Source organism: Mytilus trossulus, chromosome 4, assembly GCF_036588685.1.
Source record: "Mytilus trossulus isolate FHL-02 chromosome 4, PNRI_Mtr1.1.1.hap1, whole genome shotgun sequence".
Lineage (NCBI taxonomy): Eukaryota > Metazoa > Mollusca > Bivalvia > Mytilida > Mytilidae > Mytilus > Mytilus trossulus.
This window is the reverse complement of record NC_086376.1, coordinates 84208036-84232689: the sequence shown is the minus strand read 5'-3', so window position 1 is coordinate 84232689 and position 24654 is coordinate 84208036. Positions and strand designations below refer to the sequence as shown.

Here is a 24654-nt window from a genome sequence, read left to right as displayed (position 1 = left end):
TACCTGTTCTGAGTTTTGAATCTGAAATGTGTTTTTTAACTTCTTTTTGGCAATTCCTTGCCATTGTTTCTAAACTATTGTTGCTATGTCAAAAATTTTAATCTTCCAAATTGATCAGCATGACAAAATTTCTTACTGAAAATTGGAAGAAAATAAGCCAACCTGTTTTGGTTTTCATTTGATATATCTTTTTTACTTTTTTATGCCCAACCTATGATCATAGAGCCTACATGGGCAGTATGTTGTCTGGTCTGTGAATTCATTTGTCCTTTTGTCTGTCTGTCCTGCTTTAGGTTTAAGTTTTTTGTTACAGTTTTAGTCAAGGTAGTTTTTAGGCAGTTAAGCTGCCTTATGCGAGCACCCTGGATTTGTGTGCTACCCAATAAATGCTGAAATACGTGCCAATGTTATCATCTAGCTGGCTACTATATTATTTATAACTTATTGGACAGTTTTATTAGTTAATACTTTAACCTTTCTGTTTTAGAATTTATAACGGTCAAGATCCGCAATCTTAAACAATATATATTTATGTATGGGACAATATTACAAAATCAAATAAATTATAAGGGGGTCCCTATAGTCACTGTACACCTTCATGTTTGAGAACTTGGAAAAATTTGAGATCATCACCCCTTAACCATATATACTCATGTATAAGACTATATAACAAATCAAATGAAATATAGGGGAAGTCCCTGTGGTCACCCTACCCCTCATGGTTAAGAACTTTGAAACAGTTGGGATCCCCAACTCTAAATTAAATGAAATATAGGGGGAGTCCCTACAGTCATCTGATTGAGAAATTGGAAACAGTCAAGATCCCCACCTTTAAATTAAACCATATATATTCATGTATGAGAACTAATCAAATGAAATATAGGGGTAGTCCCTGTGGTCACCCTACTCCTCATGGTTAAGAGCTTTGAAACAGTTGGGATCCCCAACTCTAAATTAAATGAAATATAGGGAGAGTCCCTACAGTCATCTGATTGAGAAAATGGAAACAGTAGAGATCCCCACGTTTAAATTAAACCATATATATTCATGTATGAGAACTAATCAAATGAAATATAGGGAGAGTCCTTAGTGTCACCCTACCCACTCTAGTTTGATACTTAGAAACAGATGAGATCCCCACCCCTCAACCATATATATTCATGTATTGGACAATATAACAAATCAAATTAAATATAGGGGAAGTCACTTGGGTCCCCACCCCTCCTGTTTGAAAACTTGATAACAGTCGAGATCCCCACCCATAAACCATATATATTCATATATGGGACATTATATAAAAAATCAAATGAAAAATAGGGGTAGTCCGTAGGGTCACCCCACACCCTCTTGTGTGTATTTTGAGAAGTTGTAAAAGATTTAGATACCAACGCCTAAACCATATTCATTCCTGTTTTTCATTTCAAAAAGATTGAATGACATACAAGGTCAATCTCATAGGCGACAAATATGCGTATAACTTTGCTAGACCCAAACACCTGTCATTTTATTCCAAACTTAGACATCATGAACTTGGGGTGAAGGTTGGAGTCATTTACATTTACTATGAACAGGTCAGTCAGACCTCACCATTGATCCCTGTAGTAGTAAACATTTGTCTGATTTATGTCTCATAACTTTTGTACTGTAAAACACAAACTCAGTTTTCGTTCCAGGGAAGCAAGTCCATTCATACTTTTACAAACTCGTACTAAAGTCAACATGAACTACTAACAGTCAACTAATACGAACAATTACGCTCAACTAGAAGAACTGCAATCATTGCAAATTTGTACCACTGCTGACTCATGAAAGACACATGACCATTCGTGGTCATGTGCGTTGCTATTGAAAACCTTGATAAAATATGAATTATTTGCCTCAATGTTTAATTCATTAAATGAACATGAATACACAATTATATATGAATGTTTAATGTTTGTTCTTTTAAATCTTTTAAAAAAAAGTTGAAGCAACATTGCCACAGTTTCATAATTATGTTCGCCTTGGTTTTTGGTTAACTGCCTACAGTGCTTACAGCGCTTTGATTGTTAAAGTTGAAGACCAAGCAGCCTGAAACTTGGTATACATGTTCCCTATGATATGATCTTTCTAATTTTAATGCCAAATTAGAAGTTTTAACCCAATGTCACGGTACACTTAACATAGAAAATGAAAGTTTGAGTGCGGCATCAGTGTACTGTGGACACATTCTTGTTCTGACAAATATAAGAGCTAGATTTAAAGTGTAAATTGTAAAAATACTCATCACTTTCTAAAATTTCAGAAAAGTCTCATCAACATTATTTCATGAGTTATTGTACCTAAAATAAGAATTTTTGTCTTGCCATAGAGGAATCTAACATTACCTCTGTCTTGTATTTCTGGATTAAACTTAGTATTAGTTTTTTAATGTTTTGAAATCTATAGTACAATAATTCCATACACCAAAGTGTAGTTTTCATATGGCTAATAGAACCTGAGAAACAGACTGTATCGAAAACTTTGACTAATGAACCATGAAAAGTAGGTCAAGGCATCATAATCTGATAAACTGAAAACAATGGTGCACACACTTTGATTTCTTGCCTGCTTTACTGTTTATTTTATGTTATTAGTCCTATATATAAAGCATCAGTACACATACCACACCGTGCGAGGGCTGTATAGCCAGTCAAGGTCATTAAAAACTTCCATCGTCATAATCCAAGAGGTCAAGGATAGATGAACCAAACTGGAGTCACAAGTCAACTTACAAAAAAAGAAAACTACCCAAAACATTGCTAACCTATTTCCTATAGTATGAAGAAAAACAGACCAAAAACACAAAAACTTATCACTGAGTAATGTACTGTGAAAATGAAGGCAAAGTAAAAATAAACCTGTCAGACTGAAATGTACATCATAAAATATTTCATACACCAAATATAGTGGATAACTTAACCACTAAACCTCTGAAAATGAGGTGAAGGTAAATGACGCATGTCAATTGGACAAGTCTCTATACAATCAATCCATATACCAAATATAGATCTAATGCTTATGTTTCTGATATCTGACTGTACCATGAAAGCTTAATCTTGTTCACTGAACCATGAAATGATTTGAGGTCAGAGGAAAACTGTCTTGTCAGGTATAAGGACCTGGTAAGGTACACACATTCTAAATATAGTTATCCTCTACTCATAAGGAGACAGAAATTAACATACAGAAAATCATTACTTTTTTTCAAGGATTCACTGAACCATGGATTGAGGAAAGGACTTATGACAGACAGAAACTTCATAAAATAATGCATCTAGATACAAAGTACCTGTTAGAAGCATCTAGGTTTTCTACCTTCTGAAATATAAAGCGTTTAAGTGCTGTTAATTGAGAAATTATACATGCTTTTATTATTGAGATTTTGTAATTTCAGACTAAAATCTTGTCAATTCATATAAAATTTCAAATTGTGAGTTTGAAATACTGCGATTATAACCCTGTCAATAATTTCTGATATTTCAGTAGTATGATCAGGGGTTGAATTTAATCTTTTTTGTGTACTAGCCAGCTGGACCAGTGGACTGAAAACTCTACTGGTCCCGCTCCAAATCTACTGGTCCTGCAAAAATGACATTAATTTGACAAACACTAATATAAATGACAGATGTTTAATTTTATTTTGATGCTTTCGTTTACATAATCCCTGCCTTGGATTCCTCGGATGCCTACCTGTCTTTTATTGTCGTAGAATTTTTGTGCTGTTCTGATTGCTCATGGGCAATACAGAATCCAATCTGAAATTTGACGATCCAATTACGAAAAAAAATTTCCTATCTAGGCCTGTAACTACAAATTTTTCACATATTGTACAGTTCATTAAATTCCGATCTACTATATAATGCAACCATTCACGATCTTTTTCCTATGATTTTTGGTATTTCCGTTTCCTTTTGTCACTTTCGTATATTTTATTTCGATCTTCCTTTTGATTTTAAGTTATCTTAATTTTTTTGTCCGATGGTTTAACTCCTTCCAAAAATTTCCACATTTTATATTGTTGTGAAGGACGCTCACCCGAGATATTAATTAACTTGATCAATTGCAATACCCCCAAGTACCGTGTAATTCACAGGTAAATTGTTTTGTAAACAAATGGAAATTGCGATGCAATCAGTGACAAAATCTACTGGTCCGACGCGCAAATTTTACTAGTCACGGACCACCAGACTAGTGCTAATTTCGACCCCTGATTATGATAAGCGGCAATGACAACTGCAGCTCAACAACCATGAAAACTTTAATGTTGATTTCTAAACCATGAAAATGAGATCATGGTCATATGCACCCTGCTAAACAGACAAGTACACCTAACATTCATTACAAAACCAGCTTGGTAATAATGCAAATGATGTTTACATTTTAAATCTCTGGTTTGAACTTGATTAAAAACCTGGTCACCATCCTACAAAGTATGTCAATGATGACTGCCACTGATGCCATTGATTTTTAATGGTGAATATCTTAAAACAGAATGGCAATTCAGGCATGACAAAACTGTCTACATTTGCTTATATTTTTCTCTTCATGCATTTGTGCAAAATGATAAGGAGGACAAAATTCTAAACAAACAATGTTACAAAAAATATTTTATTAAAAACTTAACAGTCTCCCTAGCATTCACAATATACATTTCCACATAAATCCCACAAATTGTTATTGATGACATTTGTAGTTTAGAATAAGATTGTTATAGTTGATTCAGCTGGTTTTAATACGAGTTTTAGGCAGATATTTCAACAAGCTTTCAATAATGCATTTAACACAAAGTTTAAATATACGCACATGTATATTTTCAGAAAATATTTCTTATACAATGAACATAAATTTTTTTTGTTCAACACAAATACATTTGTACATTATTTTCAGATAATATCTTTTTTTTCTTCTGTAAGTTCAAATTGTTGTTACAAGGTTGTGAAAGTAAGTTTCAGAAATTTGTTTTTAAAGACATCAACATGGGTATTACCAGAACCTCTAAAAGGACCCCAAAATTAAGTGTGAAGTCAAGACTTATGATATAATTGATATAAAACAAGTTTTTATATACACAATATTTATTTGAGGTATGGCATTATGAGATCTCTAAAAAATACAAAATGAATGCACTGGTTACAAGTAGATATAGGAAGGAAGATGTGGTATGAGTGCCAATGAGACAACTCTCCATCCATGTAACAATTGGTTGGTTTTGGATATTATTTTATATTAGCTGGCTTTCATTGTATATTCTGAAAAAAATTCTTGAAATGTATGTATTTCTAAATTCCAATTACTGTGCTTCTATAGTAAAATAAGGGTTATACTCATCAAAGAGTCCTATAAAAACTAGCATTAAATTGCAGTTCTACCAGATATTACCTCATATTTTCAAGAAAAAAACTACAAGGGGCATAAGCTGCTAACATTTATGCCAATTCAATTTATTCAGCTCTCAAATTTGAATTGACATTTACTTTTAAACATAATTCAAAACTACAAAAGATAAAAAGAAAAGAAAACATAATGTTTCGAGTTTGGAATTGTTATATAAACACTGTGTGTATTACTGTCTGGAAACCATATAATTAACTTTCGACTATAGAGTTGCTAGACCTATGAAAACTGTCAATGGCATAATCTATAAAACATATAGGAAACATAAAATCATACAAAAAGACAAGTAAGCACATACAACAGTATATAAAGGTTGATTTTTTTAGTTCTGTGTCATGAAGTTTTTTTGTCAGTTATTATATATATATAAAAAAAAAATCAAAAAAAAATCATTTATTCATAACTTGTATCAGACTTATTTTTTTCCTTTGGAATGAAATCTGTTTTACTGATGCTGCCTTCCCAAGTTTTGCATTTTTCAGATGACTATTTTTTTCAATCACTTGATAAACATGAATATGGATTAAAATGAATTTGAATTAATGACTTGCCAGTCAATATTACATCCATGATGTTTTGAGCTTATTATGACAAAATTAAACCAAACTGAAGATATTCCAATATCTTGCTACTATACATTTTTATATAAAAAAAATATCTTAATATTTTGTCTAAATCATAACTAATGCCACTGAAATACAATGATTAAATTAAAAAGAACTGACTAAATCTCTCATTAAATTCCTATGGCAGCATAAAAAGACAAAAGCCTATACAAAGTACAAAGACTTTCACATTTGAAGACAGCAAACCATTTTCGATGATATATAATTGAACTCTAAATTAAAGTTTTCATTGTCTTATTCTGTGATTATATTCCACTAATAAAACATCAACATAAACAATACTGATGATAAAGCTACATAGTTTGGTATTGGATTCACCATATTATACCTTAGATTGAAAAAAAAACAAAAAAATTATATAATGATAAATTATAATGCAGTGAGCAATGAAAGCAAGCTTAATTTATTGAATTCTTTCTGATAAAACCTTTGCTTCAACTCAAATTTATTTCACTAGAAAAAAGTTGAAAACATGATTTTTTTATATTGAAGTAAAAAAATGGAATTAAATTAATGGGTTTGTGAATAATTCATAGAATGGTTTATGGTTATCTTTATACAACAATCAATTCCACATGATAACAAGCAGTCTACAGGTACAAGCCAAAGGAACAACATTTTTCTAAGAGACACACAAACTATTATCAAATAATTTCTGTAACCTCATGAAACACAGACCAAGTTATAATGCATGGAATCAGAATTTATAATTTCATATTATCTAATCTTGTTTTGAGGATTTAATGTGATTTTACAGATTTGTTTTCTGTTGATATATATAAAAAAAAAAATGCTTTTTAAACTTATGTTTTACCTGTTTCAAATAAAATTAACCAAAAAAACAAACATGAGCAAAAAGTAAAATTGTAAGGAACAAGTTTTTCTTTAAACATGTGTTAAAATAATCATATAGCTGCACAGTATACTTATTTATAGTTTTGGTTGAAATACAATTTTCATAATAACCAATACAGTAAAACATAAGTATAAATTAATCTTAAATGCATACTAGTCACTCTTAAAAAATTCAATACTGCTCAGTAAAAACCCATTGATTCAGGAAGCTATACCACTGATTCGTCTTAACTCTGCATGAGCAATTTCCATGTCAACACATGAAAAAAATTATTTCCTTGAAAACTCTTGATTCTTATCCCTATCTTTTGTTGAAGCAGTTGATTAAAGATGAAGTTTGGGGCATTAAATCTAGGTTATTACATTGAGCAAAGGGATGAATATCTTTATACTGTAAATTCAGAAATTAATGCGACGTTTTTATTATTGCGAAAAATGCGACAGAGTTGTAAACGCAATAATTTAAATTGCATTTCGAATATTATATATATGGATTAAACAGGATTTTTTTCAAAATCGTTAAAAAAAAAAATCGCAATAATAAATGCATGCAATAATTTCTGAATTTACAGTAGTTTATTTTCTAATAATTACATTAGATGTATGTTTCATTATAATACGTTATTCTGATTGGCTAACAGCACATCACATGTTATTCCGTAAACAATTGCATGAGACAATAACATTTATCATGCATGATGACACAAGGTCCCACGATAAAGTGCACAGGTGAATTAAATAAAACTGGATAAAAACCGTGTTTTCATGATCCTAGCTAAAAAATGTAATTACAAGTATTGAATGCTTCTTTTTGTAACTTTATAGGGTTATAAAAGCGTTGACCGTGCGTACATTTTTAGAATGAAGCGCTTCCGCGCTTCATACAAAATGTACTTCGGTCAACGCTTTTACACCCCAATAAATTTACAAAAAGAAGCATTCAATTCTTAAATAACATAATAGATTATTACATACTTTTAAAATGAAATATTTCTTTTCCCAAGTGTAGACTGGTTCTTAATCAAACAAAATCAAACGGAATATTTATTTGGCAGTGGAAATGATATGCATCAAAGCTATCAAAATATAATTGACAATTAACAGACAAAAAAACAATAACATGTGAACTGTTTTTTGTGTAAAGTAGCACTATCATACCCGTAGCCAGGGGGGGTTCGGGGTTGAAAACAAATCAGCACTGTTAAAGTCAATGTTCTGTTCGAATTGTGACTGTTAAAGTCGAGTTTGTGAGTCCAAAGGACCCCCCTTTGGAAATTCCTGGCTACAGGCCTGACTATTCATAAACAAATACCACCAGGGAAACTAACTCTCTTGTTTTAATGAAATTATTGACAATGAGCAAAGATATATATTAAACATTTTATATGATTTACATCCTTTAAAGGAAATAACAAAGTAATTAATCACAGTGGTCATATATATAAAGCATTGAGCGTTGTAAAAAAAAGATGACATGCTTATGCTCTTTGGTCAGGTTGTTGTCTCTTTGACAACGTTATTCTAATTTTTATTAAATATCCTTTACCTTAAGTTAAGATATTAAAGGGTAATATATATCTCTTGGGTCAGTCCAAGATTTTTTTAAATTAAGAGGATTTGTAATCAACTTTACAAAATTTTAGAATAAAATCCAAAAAAAACTGAAAATGTATTACATTTACTTCCTATTTCTAAGATGACACTGTCCCCAAATAATAATAAAAAAATATATACCAAGACCTCTGCTTCAATCAAAACAAACTTGTTATTAAACATTGTCTTTTTTTATAAGGAAGACACTTTTAACATTAAAAGCAAATAATATAAAGATATGATTACATTCAAATAAAAAAAGATTATATTGTATAATACAAAATATACGTTTTCCTACTGCACCTTGTGGCCATAGTAAATTATCATAGTTCTTCCCTTTATGGTAAATAAATTACATACCAGTATGTTTTTGAAACACTAAACATGACATAAACATAACTTACAAATTTATAATAAATATGAAAAAACTACAAGTCAAATTCTGAATTCAACATATCTATCTATTATAAATTGACAATACAAAAACAAACATTAACAAATTGAAGCACCAACAAGTACATCCATATCACAAAGGTTTTACTCTGCTTTAATCAATTTACTGTATTCCTCTTGGGGTTTTGAAATCCATTCTTCTTTAACCTTGTTTCTTTTCAGCATACCATCCCTATAAAAGAATTATAATTGTTTTTAAATAGAAAGTGTATGGAAGTGTGAAATGTTCAATACCTTTATTGTCATCTACTTTCTGTTTGCCTATATAAACTGTAAATTGAGAAAGTTGTACGTGCATTATTGCGATTTTCCGTATTGGGGAAAATCCCGTTAAATTCATATATAAAATTGGAAAAAATGAGTTTAAATTATTGTGATTATTACCATTTCACTTTTTTTGCAATAGTAAAAACATTGCAATCATTTCTGAATTTACAGTATGTGTATTAAATCTTTGAATGATTTTCAATCAGAAGTCTGAAATTAAATTTTTTGGTCACATATTTCGTAAGAATAACTGCACAGAATTACTTCACATTTTGCTAGGCAAATGAATGATCATTTGTAAGATGTGAGCATCTTTTTGATGTACCAGATACCTACCACCTGATTTTAGATACCTCGAATTAGTTGTGTATGCCTAGCATGACAATTTTGTTATTTCAGGCTCTATCAATCTTCATAATTGAAATTTCTGAAACTGCATGATGTTTTATAAAACACAAAAGGATTTCAAGATGAAAAGTAAAAATTACCAATCTAAATCAGCAAATCCTCCTTGCTTGACTATTTCCTTTTTAACTCGACTTGCAAAACGAATGGCATCTTCACCTTCCTAGTGTATAATAAATAGAAAAACATTCAAAGAATAAGAAATAATAATTTCAAATGTGCATACTTATTTGTGATTAATTCAGTGAAAAGAATTGGCATGTCAGCAGATACAAATGTAATCTTCAAAATGAGAGATTTATAATTTCAATTGAGGTGCCTTTTATACATCATCACTCAATAGCTCAATAATGGCATATGAATTTAACATATTTTTAGTAACTTAAAACAAACAAGAATGTGTCCATAGTACACGGATGCCCCACTCGCACTATCATTTTACATGTTCACTGGACCGTGAAATTGGGGTCAATACTTTAATTTGGCATTAAAATTTGAAAGATCATATCATAGTTAACATGTGTACTAAGTTTTAAGTTGATTGGACTACAACTTCATCAAAAACTACCTTAACCAAAAACTTCAACCTGAGCTTCACACCTATCTTTTTATTTGTTCAGTGGACCATAAAAGTGGGGTCAATACTTTAACTTGACATTAAAATTAGAAAGATCATATCATAGGGAACATGTGTACTAAGTTTTAAATTGATTGGATTTCAACTTCATCAAAAACTACCTCGACCAAAAACTTGAACCTGAAGCGGGACGAACGAAGGGACTTACGAACGGAGGCACAGACCAGAAAACATAATGCCCTTCTACTATCGTAAGTGGGGCATAAAAATGCTGAATGATGACCCTATGTTGCATCAATCACTTTAAAAATTAATATAAAATATGACAAATAACTATACAAAACTTGTTATTATAAAATTTAAATCTTTTCATTTTTTGAAGAATCTTTTTTTATTATTTTTAAATTTGTAAACAGATGTCCATTCAAAATTATATCTGGAATCCTGAGAAAAAAAAATCATGAAAGAATCCAACATTTTCTGGAACAATCACAACAAATCAGGAAAAATAGAAAATAATTTGATTATTCTAATATTTCCAAAATTGCAAATACAAATATTGGAATTAAAAAATTATAAAACAAATGATATAGAATAGTTTTTTAATAGAAATAAAGTAGTGTATCAATAAACGATAATCTATATGTCTTACCTGTTTATCCATAGGTGGTAAGTACCATACGTCAGCTACTAATGCCCAACTTGTTAAAAGTTCCCAAAGATGTCCCAACATACCCATCTTACTGCTGTTCCAAAAGGCATCACCAAAACGTAAATCATACTGAAGTAACAATAGGATATAAATTCAGATGAAGACACCACCATGAAAATTTTCTTTGAATTATCATGCATTGTACAATGTACCATTACAACACACTGACTCTAATTATCATATTTGATCAAATTCATCTTTAAACTTAAATCAACATTATTTTGAAAATGACTGAGAAATGCAGAGGAATGCACACAAAAATAATCAATAAATACACTCAAAATTATGACATTCTTACTGTTGTAATTAGTCAGATTTTTTTTTTTTTAAATTTATACTTGATAGATATTGCTAATATATATATTTTTTTAATCGATTGTTTAATATATTTGCTGACCTTAAATTTCATGGAATTTTAGGGTCAATATTTGACTTTCATAAACTTGCTCCTTTGAATAATATCTTAGAGTTATTCCCTGGGAAATTTCAAAAATTAAATGGAATACCCTTACAAAACTTTTTAAATGAAATTGTTTAACACAGAGTTTAAGGGAGACAACTGTACTTACTTTGATAGCTACTGGATGGATTCTATCGCTGTTTTCAAAACTACCTTTTTTAAACATCATAACTGATGTATTATTTATACAGGTACCTAAAACAATTAACAAACATTTTAAACAGTGTCAAATGTTTGGCAATAGGATGAAAAATCATCATCAGATTTCAGGTAATAAGCTTAATGCCTGAAAATTTCAGGCATTAACTTAATGCCTAGGCGTTAGCTTATTGCCTACGATTTAAACTTAATGCCTAATTTCTCTTATTGCCGCTAACATATATATATAACAGGTCTTTGTTAGTCTTGTATTTTTTAATATTTTTCAGTTAATTTATATGTTTTGGAGTTTGGTGTGACGTCCATTTTCACAAAATTTTCTCAGTAATGAGTATTGAAGAACCATTGTTTACTTTCAACTGTTTTCTGCACTTGGGTCAGGTTATTGTCTCTTAGACACATTTCCCATTTCCATTCTCAATTTTATTTGTATTTACCTTCTGGGAAAATCAATATTGGTAATTTGCTTTTATCTGCTACATGGTCCCTTAACCTGCAAAATGGTAAAAAACATTTTTATTAGAGATAAACAAATTAATAAAAACAAGAGAAACACAGAAAACTTTTTTTGTTGTAATTTGTTGCTTTACTGCTAATAATTTATGTTTTATTTCTTAACACTTAATCAAGAACATTTAAAATTTTCCCCATAATTCTATAGATGCAAGTTCTGTGAAAAGAATGGATAATTACATGTATTTACTTATCCTTTTATCATAGCAAAACTCAATATTGGGAGGACTCAAATTAATACATTGTGTGCGATCGCATTTTCTTTAATTTAGAATTTTGTAAGACTTATGTTATGAGTGGATGAGGTAAAGGAAACTCTTGTAATAACTTAAACAGTACCAATTTTTCTGCACCAGATGCACATTTCAACATACAATGCCTCGAAAACTATGTATAAATAATAATAGCTTGAACGTAATCAATTATCATTACCTTTTTGCAACAATATGTCTGTCTTTAACCTCTGACCTTTCAAACCAAATATGTGATGTAGCTCTTGACAATGCTCTCTGTATCACACCTAAAAATCCACCTTGAGCTTGTCCAACCTTCAAATAGTAGAAAACTCAGAATTATATTTTCATTCTTATTTAAAAATCTAGGTATAAAAACACCTAGTTTATCAAGATATAAATGCAAAAGATATGTTCTAGATATGTGTAATTCACAATACTCATTGTTTTAGAATTATCAGGAAAAACTGGATAAAAACTTGAAACTTAGATTCTATCATTGTGTGAAGAGGGATAAGATCGATTTTTCATTGTGACGTTTGCCAAGTGTCCTTGATTTCTTAAATCAATGTATTCAATAGTAAAGAAATTCTCAGTTTCATGTGATAAAGAGGTGATACAATAAACTAAGATATTTAGTAAAAAATAGTAGTCCTTTTAAGAAAATTCAGCATTAACATACATGTGATGGACTGTAAAATTCAGATCAGGAGATTTGGAAATTTTGGTCAGGAGTTTGGACCTCAGATCAGGAGGTTTTTTATCGACATATTATCGACATATTTTTCCACGTAAAACTAACCATATGATCATGATGATGTAAAAATCTGTCTTTTTCGTGCTTTTTTTTCAATCTTCCTTGTGAATGGCATTAGTTTAAGTCTGCATATATGAAGGATTAATTGAGAAGAATCTTTTTTTACTTTTGTTTCACGTTGTTGATTGCTGATGAGAATCTTTTTTTTCTTTTGTTTTACATTGTTGATTGCTGATGATGATCTTTTTTATTTGTTTTTCATTGTCATTGGCTTGAGATATAAGAGAGCAGGGTTTCCGCTGGCGGTCGCCATTTTCGCAATTTGCGAAAAAATAATAATTGTGGCGATAAAAATTCGTCATTTGCGAAAGAATTTGGCGAAAGAAAAATATATAGAACGATTTATTTTCCTCCATCTTGTTTATTTACTTTTTTTCGAGTTTCTCGGACTTTACCTGATCAGACAATACTCGGAATTCACCTTGACCTCATTAAGGTTTGGACAGAAAATCAATAATCAGCTGATTGCATTTTATAGCTATCGACAACAAAGGACTATAATAATAAACGTGTTGATTGAATTGTTTGACAAAATGATATGGTTAAATGGCTTCTGCTAAATGTCACATACAGAATTTATTTACCACTTTGCGACGCTCGTGTTTGAAGCAAACTTTTGACGTCTCTTCCGCTTTTAAAGATAGTTTAGAAACGAAAGCTGTTGTTGTGACGAAAAATATCCAAATAGCAAGAAAAATCTCGGATTTAAAACTTTAATTATCCTTTGACTTAAATATCGGTAATTGATTGGAAGACGTTTTTAAAGTCGTTTGAGTGACACACGTGTTTCAAGCCTAGTTTTTTGTCTCAACTTTTTCATTTAGGATGGTCAAGAAAAGAAAACTGTCGTTATAAAGAAATCTATCCAAAAGGTTGGTTCGAATGAGAGTACTTAGCCCTTCAATGTAATGACTACATAAAGTTTTCCCTTTTAAATAAAAAAAACCTGTTGTTTTAAAGTAAATTTTTAGTGTTTATTCATTAACATGTAAACTCTAAAATAAGTTTGAGAGCATGAACATAGACACAATGGGCAAAATCATCTTATTTAAGGGAAAGGGGGGGGGGGTTAGAAAAACATGTAAATTTTAAACGAAAAATAAAGTTATGTTATTTGGCGAAAAAAATAATAAAGTGGCGAAAAATATATTGTTTTGGCGAAAGAGGTGGCGAAAAAAATAATTGACCCAGGGGAAACCCTGTAAGAGAGGTATATGCTATATATTTATAACATAAAAAATAAATAATAAATTAACAAACAATAACAATGGGTATACTATGCATGGTTAAAAGCACTAATATGATGACAGAAAACTGATCATTGTCATTGTTTAAACTCTTATGAGAAGGGGTCTCACTGTGTCTGGTAATGTCATTATGGCTCCAATAACAGATTTTAAAGTCTACTTTGCAAGTGACTGGTCTTGCCTGTTGGGAGTGAAATGGCACCATTTGAAGTCAGCTTTCCAGGCATTGTTGAACTTTGTCAAATATTTCTGTTGTTTTGAACCTGGTGTCTTTGGAGACGGAGATAACTGTTGTTTTGGCATTTTGAACACATAATGGTGTACAAAATAATCATTTTGCTTATATAATTTTTCAGTCAGCTTGTGTAGCAAACAGCTCACATTGAGCTGAAACCATTCCTTTTTCCAGTATTTTCATATACAATAAATGTTTTTCTCGGCATCAAAAAACTTCCGATAAATGTTTAGACAACAACATTCCATTTTCTATCAGTGCCGGTATTTAACCTTTAACCATCCTTGGCGTGTGCCATAAACAGAAGCCACATAGAGTAATTGATAATCCAACACCTTATGATTGTTCAATCAAACTATTATCACTTGTTAATTAGCCTTTAACAAGGATTAAAATCTCCACATGTTGCGTAATCAGGTTACACCGGATACGTTCGATAAACCTCGTGTTTTTACGACTTAACAAATCTCGGGTTTTTACGATTTCAATGATTTTTGTAAACAAAATAGTAAAAATGGTGACTTTTTCATTCATGAATTTTTTTTCTGCACGGGAGTTTTTCCTCTTCGACGGGAGGACGGGAGGGGACCTCTGAAAACGGGAGCTTTGTACTCCTGTCGGGAGGTTCACATGTATGCATTAATCAATCTAACAAGATTAGAAAAAAATAGCCATCCTTCATCTTGTTAACAACAAACAGCGAGATCAAAGAAAAGCAGGAAAATTCTACTTCATAAATCACTTTTAACCAATGACCAACTGAAAACCTCATACATGTACATGACAAAAAAAGTTATGAAATGTGAATTATTTAAAAATAAAACGTAAGCCTTTATTGATGGTTCAAGTAAATAGTGTGTAGTTACTTACAGTATCATTGAAATATATGATTGATTGATTTTTTGGTATTTAAAACCACTTTTTCATTGACAGTATAGAAAAGCCTGCTTGAGAAACCACCTGTTTTATGCAGTAACCTGTGGTATAAGACCATTAATTTCAGGTTACTCTGTAGTGAATTTCATATAGATTGAACCTGCATTAAAGACCACTTGTCCTAAGAGACTACTGTTTTGCCTTCCCTTAAACTTCACTGTAATCTATGTCTCATTTTTTTTATACCTATATTGAGATCTAATAATACTACTTACCATAGCATAACAATTGTCACATGACATAATAATGACATCTATAGGAGAAGTATGGTTTGCTACAACAATTCCACTTGAAGCTTTATTTTCTCTGTAAAAAAACAACAATTAATCTTAATTTTAATAAACAGTTGCATGACAAGAAAAAAATGGTAAAAAGTTTAAATAATTCTAAAATCGTGACTGTAAGCAGAGAGGAGAATATGTATAAACAGAAATCATTGAAAATATAAAGTAACCAAATATTCATTTTTTCTATACTGAATTGAAAAATTAAGATTAAGACTGTAAGTTCAGAACTCATTGATAACAAGTTTCGGTCAATTTGGACACCACAGAAAATTATAGTTATAGCAGCAGCCATTTGGTTGTAGTGCATTATGGATAATTTAACATTTTACAAAATGTCCTCATTTACATAAAATCGACAACAAGTGTATCCCTATAATAATGCCAATACTGGAAACCATATATCTATAAATAGACTTACTTGTTATGATAAACTACATAAGCAGAACATCCTCTGGCAAGAATTCTATGGGACATCAGACTAACATATTCATTCAATCTACCTTTGAACCTGTAAAACAAAACTATTCATTAGAATCATAGTATAAATATATAACACAAATACTCAAAGTGTTTACAGCAAGGTCTGCAAAACATTTAATGTAAATAAATTAAAGTTGTCAGGTGTTTGGACTGTCTCTTTCCTATGATACAGGGTTAAATATTTTACCTCACTACACCTATTTTTTTTTTAATATTATACTTCATTAGCTCATAAAAGGTCATTTACAAAAATTTCAGCAGATTCTAGATTTCTTTACTTTTAATTTGAGACCCAAAAATCACAAAATGCAAATATAAGCTGAATGTCAAGTCAGCTTTTCCCCTGCCATTTAAAAAAAATAAATAATCAAAGTATGGGTCAACAGGAAGAAGTTGATCTTCTGAATTACTTGTTAAAAAAGAAAGAGTTAAACTTTACCTCATTCAATGTTGATTAGAAAACCTTAGATACCCTTGAGAATGATATACAAGTCACCTACTTTTGATTATGGCCACAACTTATTCACCTACTTTTGATTATGGCCACAACTTATTCACCTACTTTTGATTATGATCACAACTTATTCACATAACTTAAATACATATGTGGTACAAAACTATATGGTCTTATATTTAATCTTACTTACTTGTTTCTTGGTAAGTATCCTATAAATGCTGTAGATACAATCAGCCACAAGAGACCAATAGACAGGACAACCACTCTATAAATTAAGACATTGTATTTGACACAACCAATCTATAAATAACATGAAAATAACATATGAAGTTACTTAAATAGATTAATTTCATAGAACATCAATCTTTTTTTTTTCTTTTTTTATATCATTCTTAAAATATTCCTCTTGCATGTCTGCTTATCACATATATATCTTATGTGTTATATATTTGGTGAGGTGTGTGTCAATTCTGATCTTTGACCTTATTTAATGACAGACATGGTTTTTGATGGAGGAAGTCACAGTGTATGTGTGTGTGTAGAGAAAAGCAGACTTTCAGTATGAAAACTAATAACATCCAAGTCAATCAAGATAGGAAATAAAAGCACCTGCTTTGTATAGAAAATTGAACTCACAACCTCAGTGTTGACAGGCTAGTGATACAGTAGTTTGACTACTTAGACCACTTGGCTACCAAGGCCTCCTTTTGTAAATCAGAATAAAACTCTCATGAAAAATGTATTTGCTCAAAAGTCTTAATCATGGGTAAAACATCCAAATTGTGTATCTAATAAAAAATAATTGAAAAAAAAAATATAGATTTTTCCACTTACCTCATTGGCACAAGGAAACAATATCTAAATAAAAATCCTAAGCACCACAAGATAGTTAATCGAACACTGAAATTAAAATAAAATTGTATTCCCCAAAATGTTATCACAATATTCATACCTTGTGTTAACATATACATGTGCATTTAATTATAAGGCAAAACATAATATTGTATTTGCAAGCATCAATGAAATGAAGATTGCACACAAGTAAATTTTGAAACCTTTACATCTATATGTTATGATCTATAATACTAATGATAATGTTACAATCCCTTTTCTAATGAAACGACAAGAGTATTCAATTGATTATTTATTTTGGATTATGTAAGTTATGCAAATCACATGTAACTTATCCTAAATGCCACAATTGCAGATTTGCTGCAAATATGTTCTTAATTTTTTTTCATACACAATAATCAAAAACACTTTATTTGATCTATTAATTCATAAGGAAAAAATCTGACTTAATAATCTATTTATTCATATTTTTCGGACTGAATAAAAAAAAAAACCCAAAACATTTAGGAACATGTTATAACATAGGTCCATGTTAAGGAAATTTGATTGTTATTCTTATTTTTACAAGACCTCAGATAAAAAGACTATGTAAAAGATATTCAGAAAAATATTTATCAACAACATATATCCTGTAGGATACATATTTATAGACAGAAAATTAATATCGGAACAAAATCATGCACATGAAAAATTGAGTAATTTCTACTGTCATGACTGTATATTTTAACACCCCAAAAAGTAGATGCTACTACTAATATGAAATAAATATAACAGTTAGGTAAGGTTTTTAATATAGGAACCATGCAACATTTATAACCCTTCAATACAAAAAGAAGAAGTAAAATTTCATTTCAATATCAATTTCATAAGGGAACAGATTACAACATATATAAATTGTTTTTTTTTCTTTTCATGACTGATAGCTTTATACTGATTATGATACATGTACTTGAAATAATACTAGAACGTTCCCTAAGTATATTTAAAGATTGATAAGACACATTAGTAGGATATATTTGACACTAGAAAAGCTTTAATCTTTTAAGGAAACTTTGCAGGATGTTTCAACATTGCTGACTTGAGAGCCCATATTTACTGTAATCCAGGATATTTTCTGATATCAATGCACAAGCTTTTGACTTAAAAATTAAATTCATGCATCAAACACTAAGCACAACCTTTTCCACACAATTTAAGTGTCCTTTTTCAAACATCAATTGTAAAAGTTTTATTTCAAATAACAACAAACAATTCTCAATTAATTGCCCAGAAAGAACAAATAGCACCTCATAATTCAATATTATCAGACTTATAACATCAGAAACCTTGAATGTTGACCTATTGACCTTAAAATAAATAGGACCGACTCAATTCTCTATGCATAAGTTTAATACTTAATCTAACAAAGAAAACTTTTAATACCCCTTCAAATTTTCAAACTTTTGTGACTGGAAACTGACCTTTGACCTTTGACCTAAATGATCCCAAAATCAAAACACTTCTTCTCATTTCCTTTATCTACATAGATTTCATTACAATCAATCAATCAAACGGTTACTGAACTTATAATTCAGAAAGCTGTTAGTATTCAGGGAAAAAATAGATGAATGAACAAGCTGTCAATGTGACAACTGTATGCATCATACCTGTAGCCAGTGGGTTCAGACGAACCCCCCATTGAAAACAAATAAGCACTGTTAAAGTCAATGCTCTGTTCCAATTGTGACTGTTTGTGAGTCCAACTACCCCCCCCCCCCCTGGCTACGGGCCTGTGCATAGTTAATAAAATTTGTTCAGGGAGCATAAAGAATAGAGAATCAGACAAAGTGACAACATGGGGAAAAAAATCTGGGACATAATAAAGATTTCTTATCAAAATCAAACCAAATGGCATGCAACAAATATATTACTGCCACTTATTTCTTTAACATATATAGTGATAAGTTTTGTGGTATGCTTGATCATGATTTACGGTGAAATTTGGCAACAATTTTTCTGTAATATTTTTGAAAGAAATATACTACAAGAACTTCATACCAAATAAAAACTTCAAAGAAAACAAACTTATCGATACAACAAAATCAATTACCTTAAATCCCTTTTGTTTAAAGATAAAAATAGATATTCATTATGATACAATTTTGTTTTTGTTCTGTGACAGCTGAAACTCAAAAATATTGAACTTTGACTTTTCCTAAAAGAATTAATTTTCAAAATGTTCAATTTTTTATTTTATTTTAAGAATTTTATTTTAAAAGAAAGAAAACTTGAAATTATTGTAAATGTCTCGTGTTTACCGTAATGAGAGAATGTCCATTTAACAATGGATAATACCAGTAGTTTAATAAAATGAACAATTAAATACATGTATATATATGGAAATATAAAATTTACTTAAAAGAAAAGCATAACTGGTAATGTGAGGTGCAGAACTTCAAAATGTGTGTAAGGTTTCAATGAAATTTGTTTAAAATTGTACCACCTTTGTAAATTTGGCTGAAAAATGACTTAGTTCCCATGCCAGAAAAAAAGGAATTAAATTCCACAAATAATTTGCTAATAACAAGTTTACAAGTTTTTTGGAATATATTCAATGTACTCATCTGAGTCATCTTCAGTATTTAACAATGGTTGTATACATGTAGAATGTGTAGGTATGTAAACACCAACTTTGCCTTTTCGACATAGTATAATTTTATTATACAAACCTTATAAACTGGTGACCTTGTGTAGTTCTGGTTAAAAAATTCCATGACTTCAACTCTGCAGTAGAAATATATTTTATCAACTTAAATCAGTAATATGACTCGGATCTTATTAATCTTTTATCTTAAAGCCACATGCTTCCGAGAAAATTAGCTAACAACAATTTAAATCTTTATTTTTTCAGCCACAGATAGAAAAACATTACTTGCAAATGGTCATACAACTATCATTAACCTATTAAATTAGTGTTTCATTTTAAACTGATTTAATCATGAACCTCAACATGTTAATTATGCAAATCATTAAAGTCAAATCAAACATGAATGAGGGGCAGAGCCAAATAATTTTCATATAAATGTGTTAATGCTAATACAACTGCATACCAAATACTACTAACCAACCAGACAACCATGTGTACTAATGGTAGACCTTTAAACTGACCTAAACACAAACAAATACATGTAAACTAAGCAAAAGTTTTGAAGAAGATAGACTATGACTGAGGACATGGGGCCAAGCAATCTCCCTGGAAATGAGATAATCAAATGCTTATCTATACAATTATAGCCTTTGTATGAGGTCGATCAAGGATATATTGACCTGAAAGAAGTATACTGACTCAGCAAAATATCAATTACTCTGAAAGTTTGAAGTATAGCAGTGTCTTCAAAACTGATCTAATGACAGCCAATATTGCCATGGATGCCATCTTCTTCATCAAAACAAAACAATTTTGTACAATTTTCATGAATTTCATTAACAATTACAGAACAAGTATACAATATAAATACTTAATTTACAGAACTTAACAGTATATTATAATGATTATTAGAGTAAATCTCATTTTTGCAAGCATTTCTAAAAATCTAATTCTGAATTTCTAAAAGCATGACCTCTGAGTATTCTATCATCTTTTTTTTATCTTTATAGATAATCATACATTATACCTTCAGCTGTAAAGCACTTGGTAACATCATCTTCAATGACAGCCTAAAAATAGAGAACAGATCAAGTGTAAAACATGAACGATTGTCATATGGTAACATTTAAAGAAAATTGTAAAAACATCAATTACTTTTACCAGTATTTTCACAAAATTTTGGTTCTAAAATTATGATTACAGTGATGTCATGCTCTATAAAAAAAATAAGAAGATAGTGTACGATTGCTAATAATAAGACTACTTTCCATCAGAGACCAAATGACATAGAAGTTAAAAACTTGAATAGGTATGGTACAGTCTTAAAAAACGAACAAAATCCACACCACAATATAAGCAATTAAATTTAAAGGACCCAAATTGACAATTTCACCAATAAAAAAATAATCCAAAATAGTGTTAATGTATGTATAAAACAAGATGTCATTATAAACAGTCAGAGAAAATCATGACCTTGTGCTATGAAAAAATATATGGATCACAAATGAACATGCATGTTTACTGTAACATTTAGTTTGTTTTTAATTTATTGAAAACCATGATAACAAACTCAATATTTTGTCAGAAAAAAAAGCATTAGTACTGTGCTGAAATAGTAAACTAATCAAGAGTTTCAAGTGGTTAAGTTGAAATCCTCCCTTTGTAAATTTTATGGACACCATCACAAGTTGGTTGACTGTTATGAAATATCTGTTTCACATATATGACAATGAATTTGAACTACAATCCTGTTTCTAAATGTAACCTACCTAAATTAGACTTATACCTAGATTTGTCAAACCATGAGCAACACAGCTGTCGCAGGTGGAGCAGGATCTGTGTACCATTCCAGAGCAGCTAGGATCATCCAAAGTTTTTGTTGGGGTTCATGTTGCCCAGTCTTCAGGGTTTTTTTGTTGTGATTTGTGTTTTATAAATTGTTGTTAGTCTGTTAGTGTTTTCTTTTCATTTTAAACCATGGCATTGTTACTGTATATCTGACTTATGAGTTTGAATGTCCCTTTGGTATCTTTCCCCTCACTAAATAAAGAAATTGTGCTATAGAGCTAGTTTCATATGCATGTAGAGTAAAACTTTGGTTGACGTGCTTGCTTTGTTTTTATATTGTACAATTGCAATTGGGATAACATTCAATCAAATTTAGATATATAATATGCATATTAATATTGTTTGCAGATGTGAATCTTTATGTACAATGCTTGAGCTTAAGTTTATTCAAACAAAGCAAGCAAGCAAGCCAACCAAAGTGTTATTCTAAAAGCATTAGGTAATTAGCTCTAAACAATGATATGTATAATGTTTAAATATTACTTACCTCCATACCACACTTTGCAAAATACATAACATCAGAAATATGAAAATCTTTTTTGTCTACCATTAAATCTGTTCTTGCAGAATGAAATTTCAAACCATCTAAAGACACAGATATATCTCGTCTAATGACTCTCTTCCCTACAGAAAAATACAATTAATTTAATCATCTAAAGACACAGAAAAACAAGTGATAATAAACATGATAAAATCATTTATTAATTAGAGTATACAAAATCATACAGACCAAGTTCATCAAAAATTTAATTAAATTTCATAAGTCCAACAAACAATGGCATTTTTATCTACAGCCTTCTTAAAGAAAGAATGAAGCTGCATTTTCAACTAGGTCATCATGTCTGCCTTATATTTAGTTAGAATTAAATCCCAGTTTTGTTAATATTTAATGACAATCAATAATTATTAAACATGTATAAACAATTGATATTTTCAGAAAATTTCTAAAACACAATTTTCACCTTCATCATCACTATCTACTTCTTCTTCCGTCTCATCATCAGGATTTTCTTGTTTCTGTTGAGCTTTCTCTATTTTATGTTGGCCAAACTATAAAAAGAATATATTACCTACATGTATATGTATCACAAAAGTTAATGTTGACCCCTGCCGGCTAATTATTTAAGCTAATATCAGCGAAGTGAAGTCAATGCAGAATTTTCCAATGTGATAAATACATTAACAAAGTCCCAACCAACCGACATGATGACCGAATATATTTCTTCCCCAATTACGGTAGAAAAAATCAATAAAAAAGAAAATAAAAAAAAAAAATGGGAAAATTTCCCGATTTTTTCATTCTACTACTGAACTAAAAATCATTAACTTTTTTTTTCAGATCTACTTCCTGTTCTGGTTTTCTCTGCATTTGCGCAGATATCTGTCTTGTTTGCATGAGACTTTGATTTTTTTTTTATATTTATCAGTCTAGTAAAATATAAGATTGGATCTCAATACAAATTGATATGAAAAAAACGTTACCTGATGAAAGCGTTTCTTTTGTTTACATCGAATATGATGTCATAACTTAAAGAACGTCACAGCTAATTCCCTAACAACAGAACCAAAATCGGGAACGTTACGTACAGTATTTCGGTTTCTTTTATCAACATGATTTAAAAAAAATAATACATACAGACTTCGTCCCCATTCACAGGTTATGCCTGCCTCATATTAGATTACGGTAGGATACATACACAAATTAATAAGAAATGATAACAACAGAACAAAAAAAACATCGTTAAATTTTAATTTAAATGTTTTCATTGTTTTTTTGTGTAACATTACTGTTTTTCTTACGGGTAAATGGTCTTTTCGGGTGTTTGGTTGTGGTTTGTGGTGTTCGGTGCTGAAGAGACCGTAGTAAAAAAGGAACATATATATTGTTAGATATACTGTTCCCAGAGTAAAGTAAATGGTGATACTGTATTACTGCAGAATAATTTGTAAATGTGTCATGTGTGATAGTGTTGTTGAAAATTCTAGGGTAACCTTACCTCAAACACTTTCAATAAGAATTGCACATATTTTCTTCTTAGACCTAGAGATTTTCCAATAGATGCTAAAAGTACAACCAATAATAACAGACAAGCAACAGGGAAAAATAAAATAGTGATCGTTGTTATCAGCAGTTGTTCCATTTTTCAAGCTTGTCGCTGACGTTGATTTATCTGATACGGTGAAACGTTTTGAGAAAGAGTGAAGGTCACCCTGCACTACACACAAGCACTACATTGCTGTTTCACGATGTTGGCCACACCAGTTGCAGCTAGAAATATATCTCCCTTGATACGGGTAAATTTTGAATACTAAAAAAGTTATATCTATAATCTTAAGATAATGTAAGATAGTATAAACAGCCAAGTCATTCAAGTTTCTGTTGAATGAAACTTGAGAGGACTAAATTTTCTTTGGACTCACTGACACTGTACCCTATCAAGGCATATAAAACCAGTCGTCACGATGAAATGCTAAATCTACAGGCCCAGAGCTGAATTTTTATTAATTTTTTTAGTTAGAATCTGTTGCCTGAGAGTAATTTTACAAGCCTGGGCTGCCACTCAGTGTGAAAAGGTATCGGGATCGTTCGCCCTGATTACA

General features: G+C 30.4%; 1 protein-coding gene across 1 annotated transcript; it reads right to left on the bottom strand.

The window, feature by feature from the left end:
• Nucleotides 1–8191: 8191 nt before the first annotated feature.
• Nucleotides 8192–24232, bottom strand: LOC134716177 (glycerol-3-phosphate acyltransferase 3-like). The gene is made up of 15 exons (XM_063578994.1): nucleotides 24051–24232; nucleotides 23016–23103; nucleotides 22541–22677; nucleotides 21233–21275; nucleotides 20288–20342; nucleotides 17562–17627; nucleotides 16918–16992; nucleotides 16209–16298; nucleotides 15719–15809; nucleotides 12468–12583; nucleotides 11960–12015; nucleotides 11473–11558; nucleotides 10844–10972; nucleotides 9698–9777; nucleotides 8192–9114 (listed from the first exon to the last, which is right to left on the bottom strand). The coding sequence occupies exons 1-15, from the start codon at nucleotides 24192–24194 to the stop codon at nucleotides 9027–9029; spliced, it is 1344 nt and encodes a 447-aa protein (XP_063435064.1). The 5' UTR covers nucleotides 24195–24232; the 3' UTR covers nucleotides 8192–9026.
• Between the last annotated feature and the right edge of the window lie 422 nt (nucleotides 24233–24654).

What these genes read in the sequence shown, in the direction of transcription:
- LOC134716177 (XM_063578994.1), bottom strand. Translation starts at nt 24,194, where the DNA reads ATGGAACAACTGCTGATAACAACGATCACTATTTTATTTTTCCCTGTT. An exon ending in AATATTGATTTTCCCAGAAG is followed by an intron (nt 11,559 to 11,959) that starts GTAAATACAAAT and finishes TAATTGTTTTAG; the next exon opens with GTACCTGTATAAATAATACA. An exon ending in TCCATCCAGTAGCTATCAAA is followed by an intron (nt 10,973 to 11,472) that starts GTAAGTACAGTT and finishes TTGTTACTTCAG; the next exon opens with TATGATTTACGTTTTGGTGA.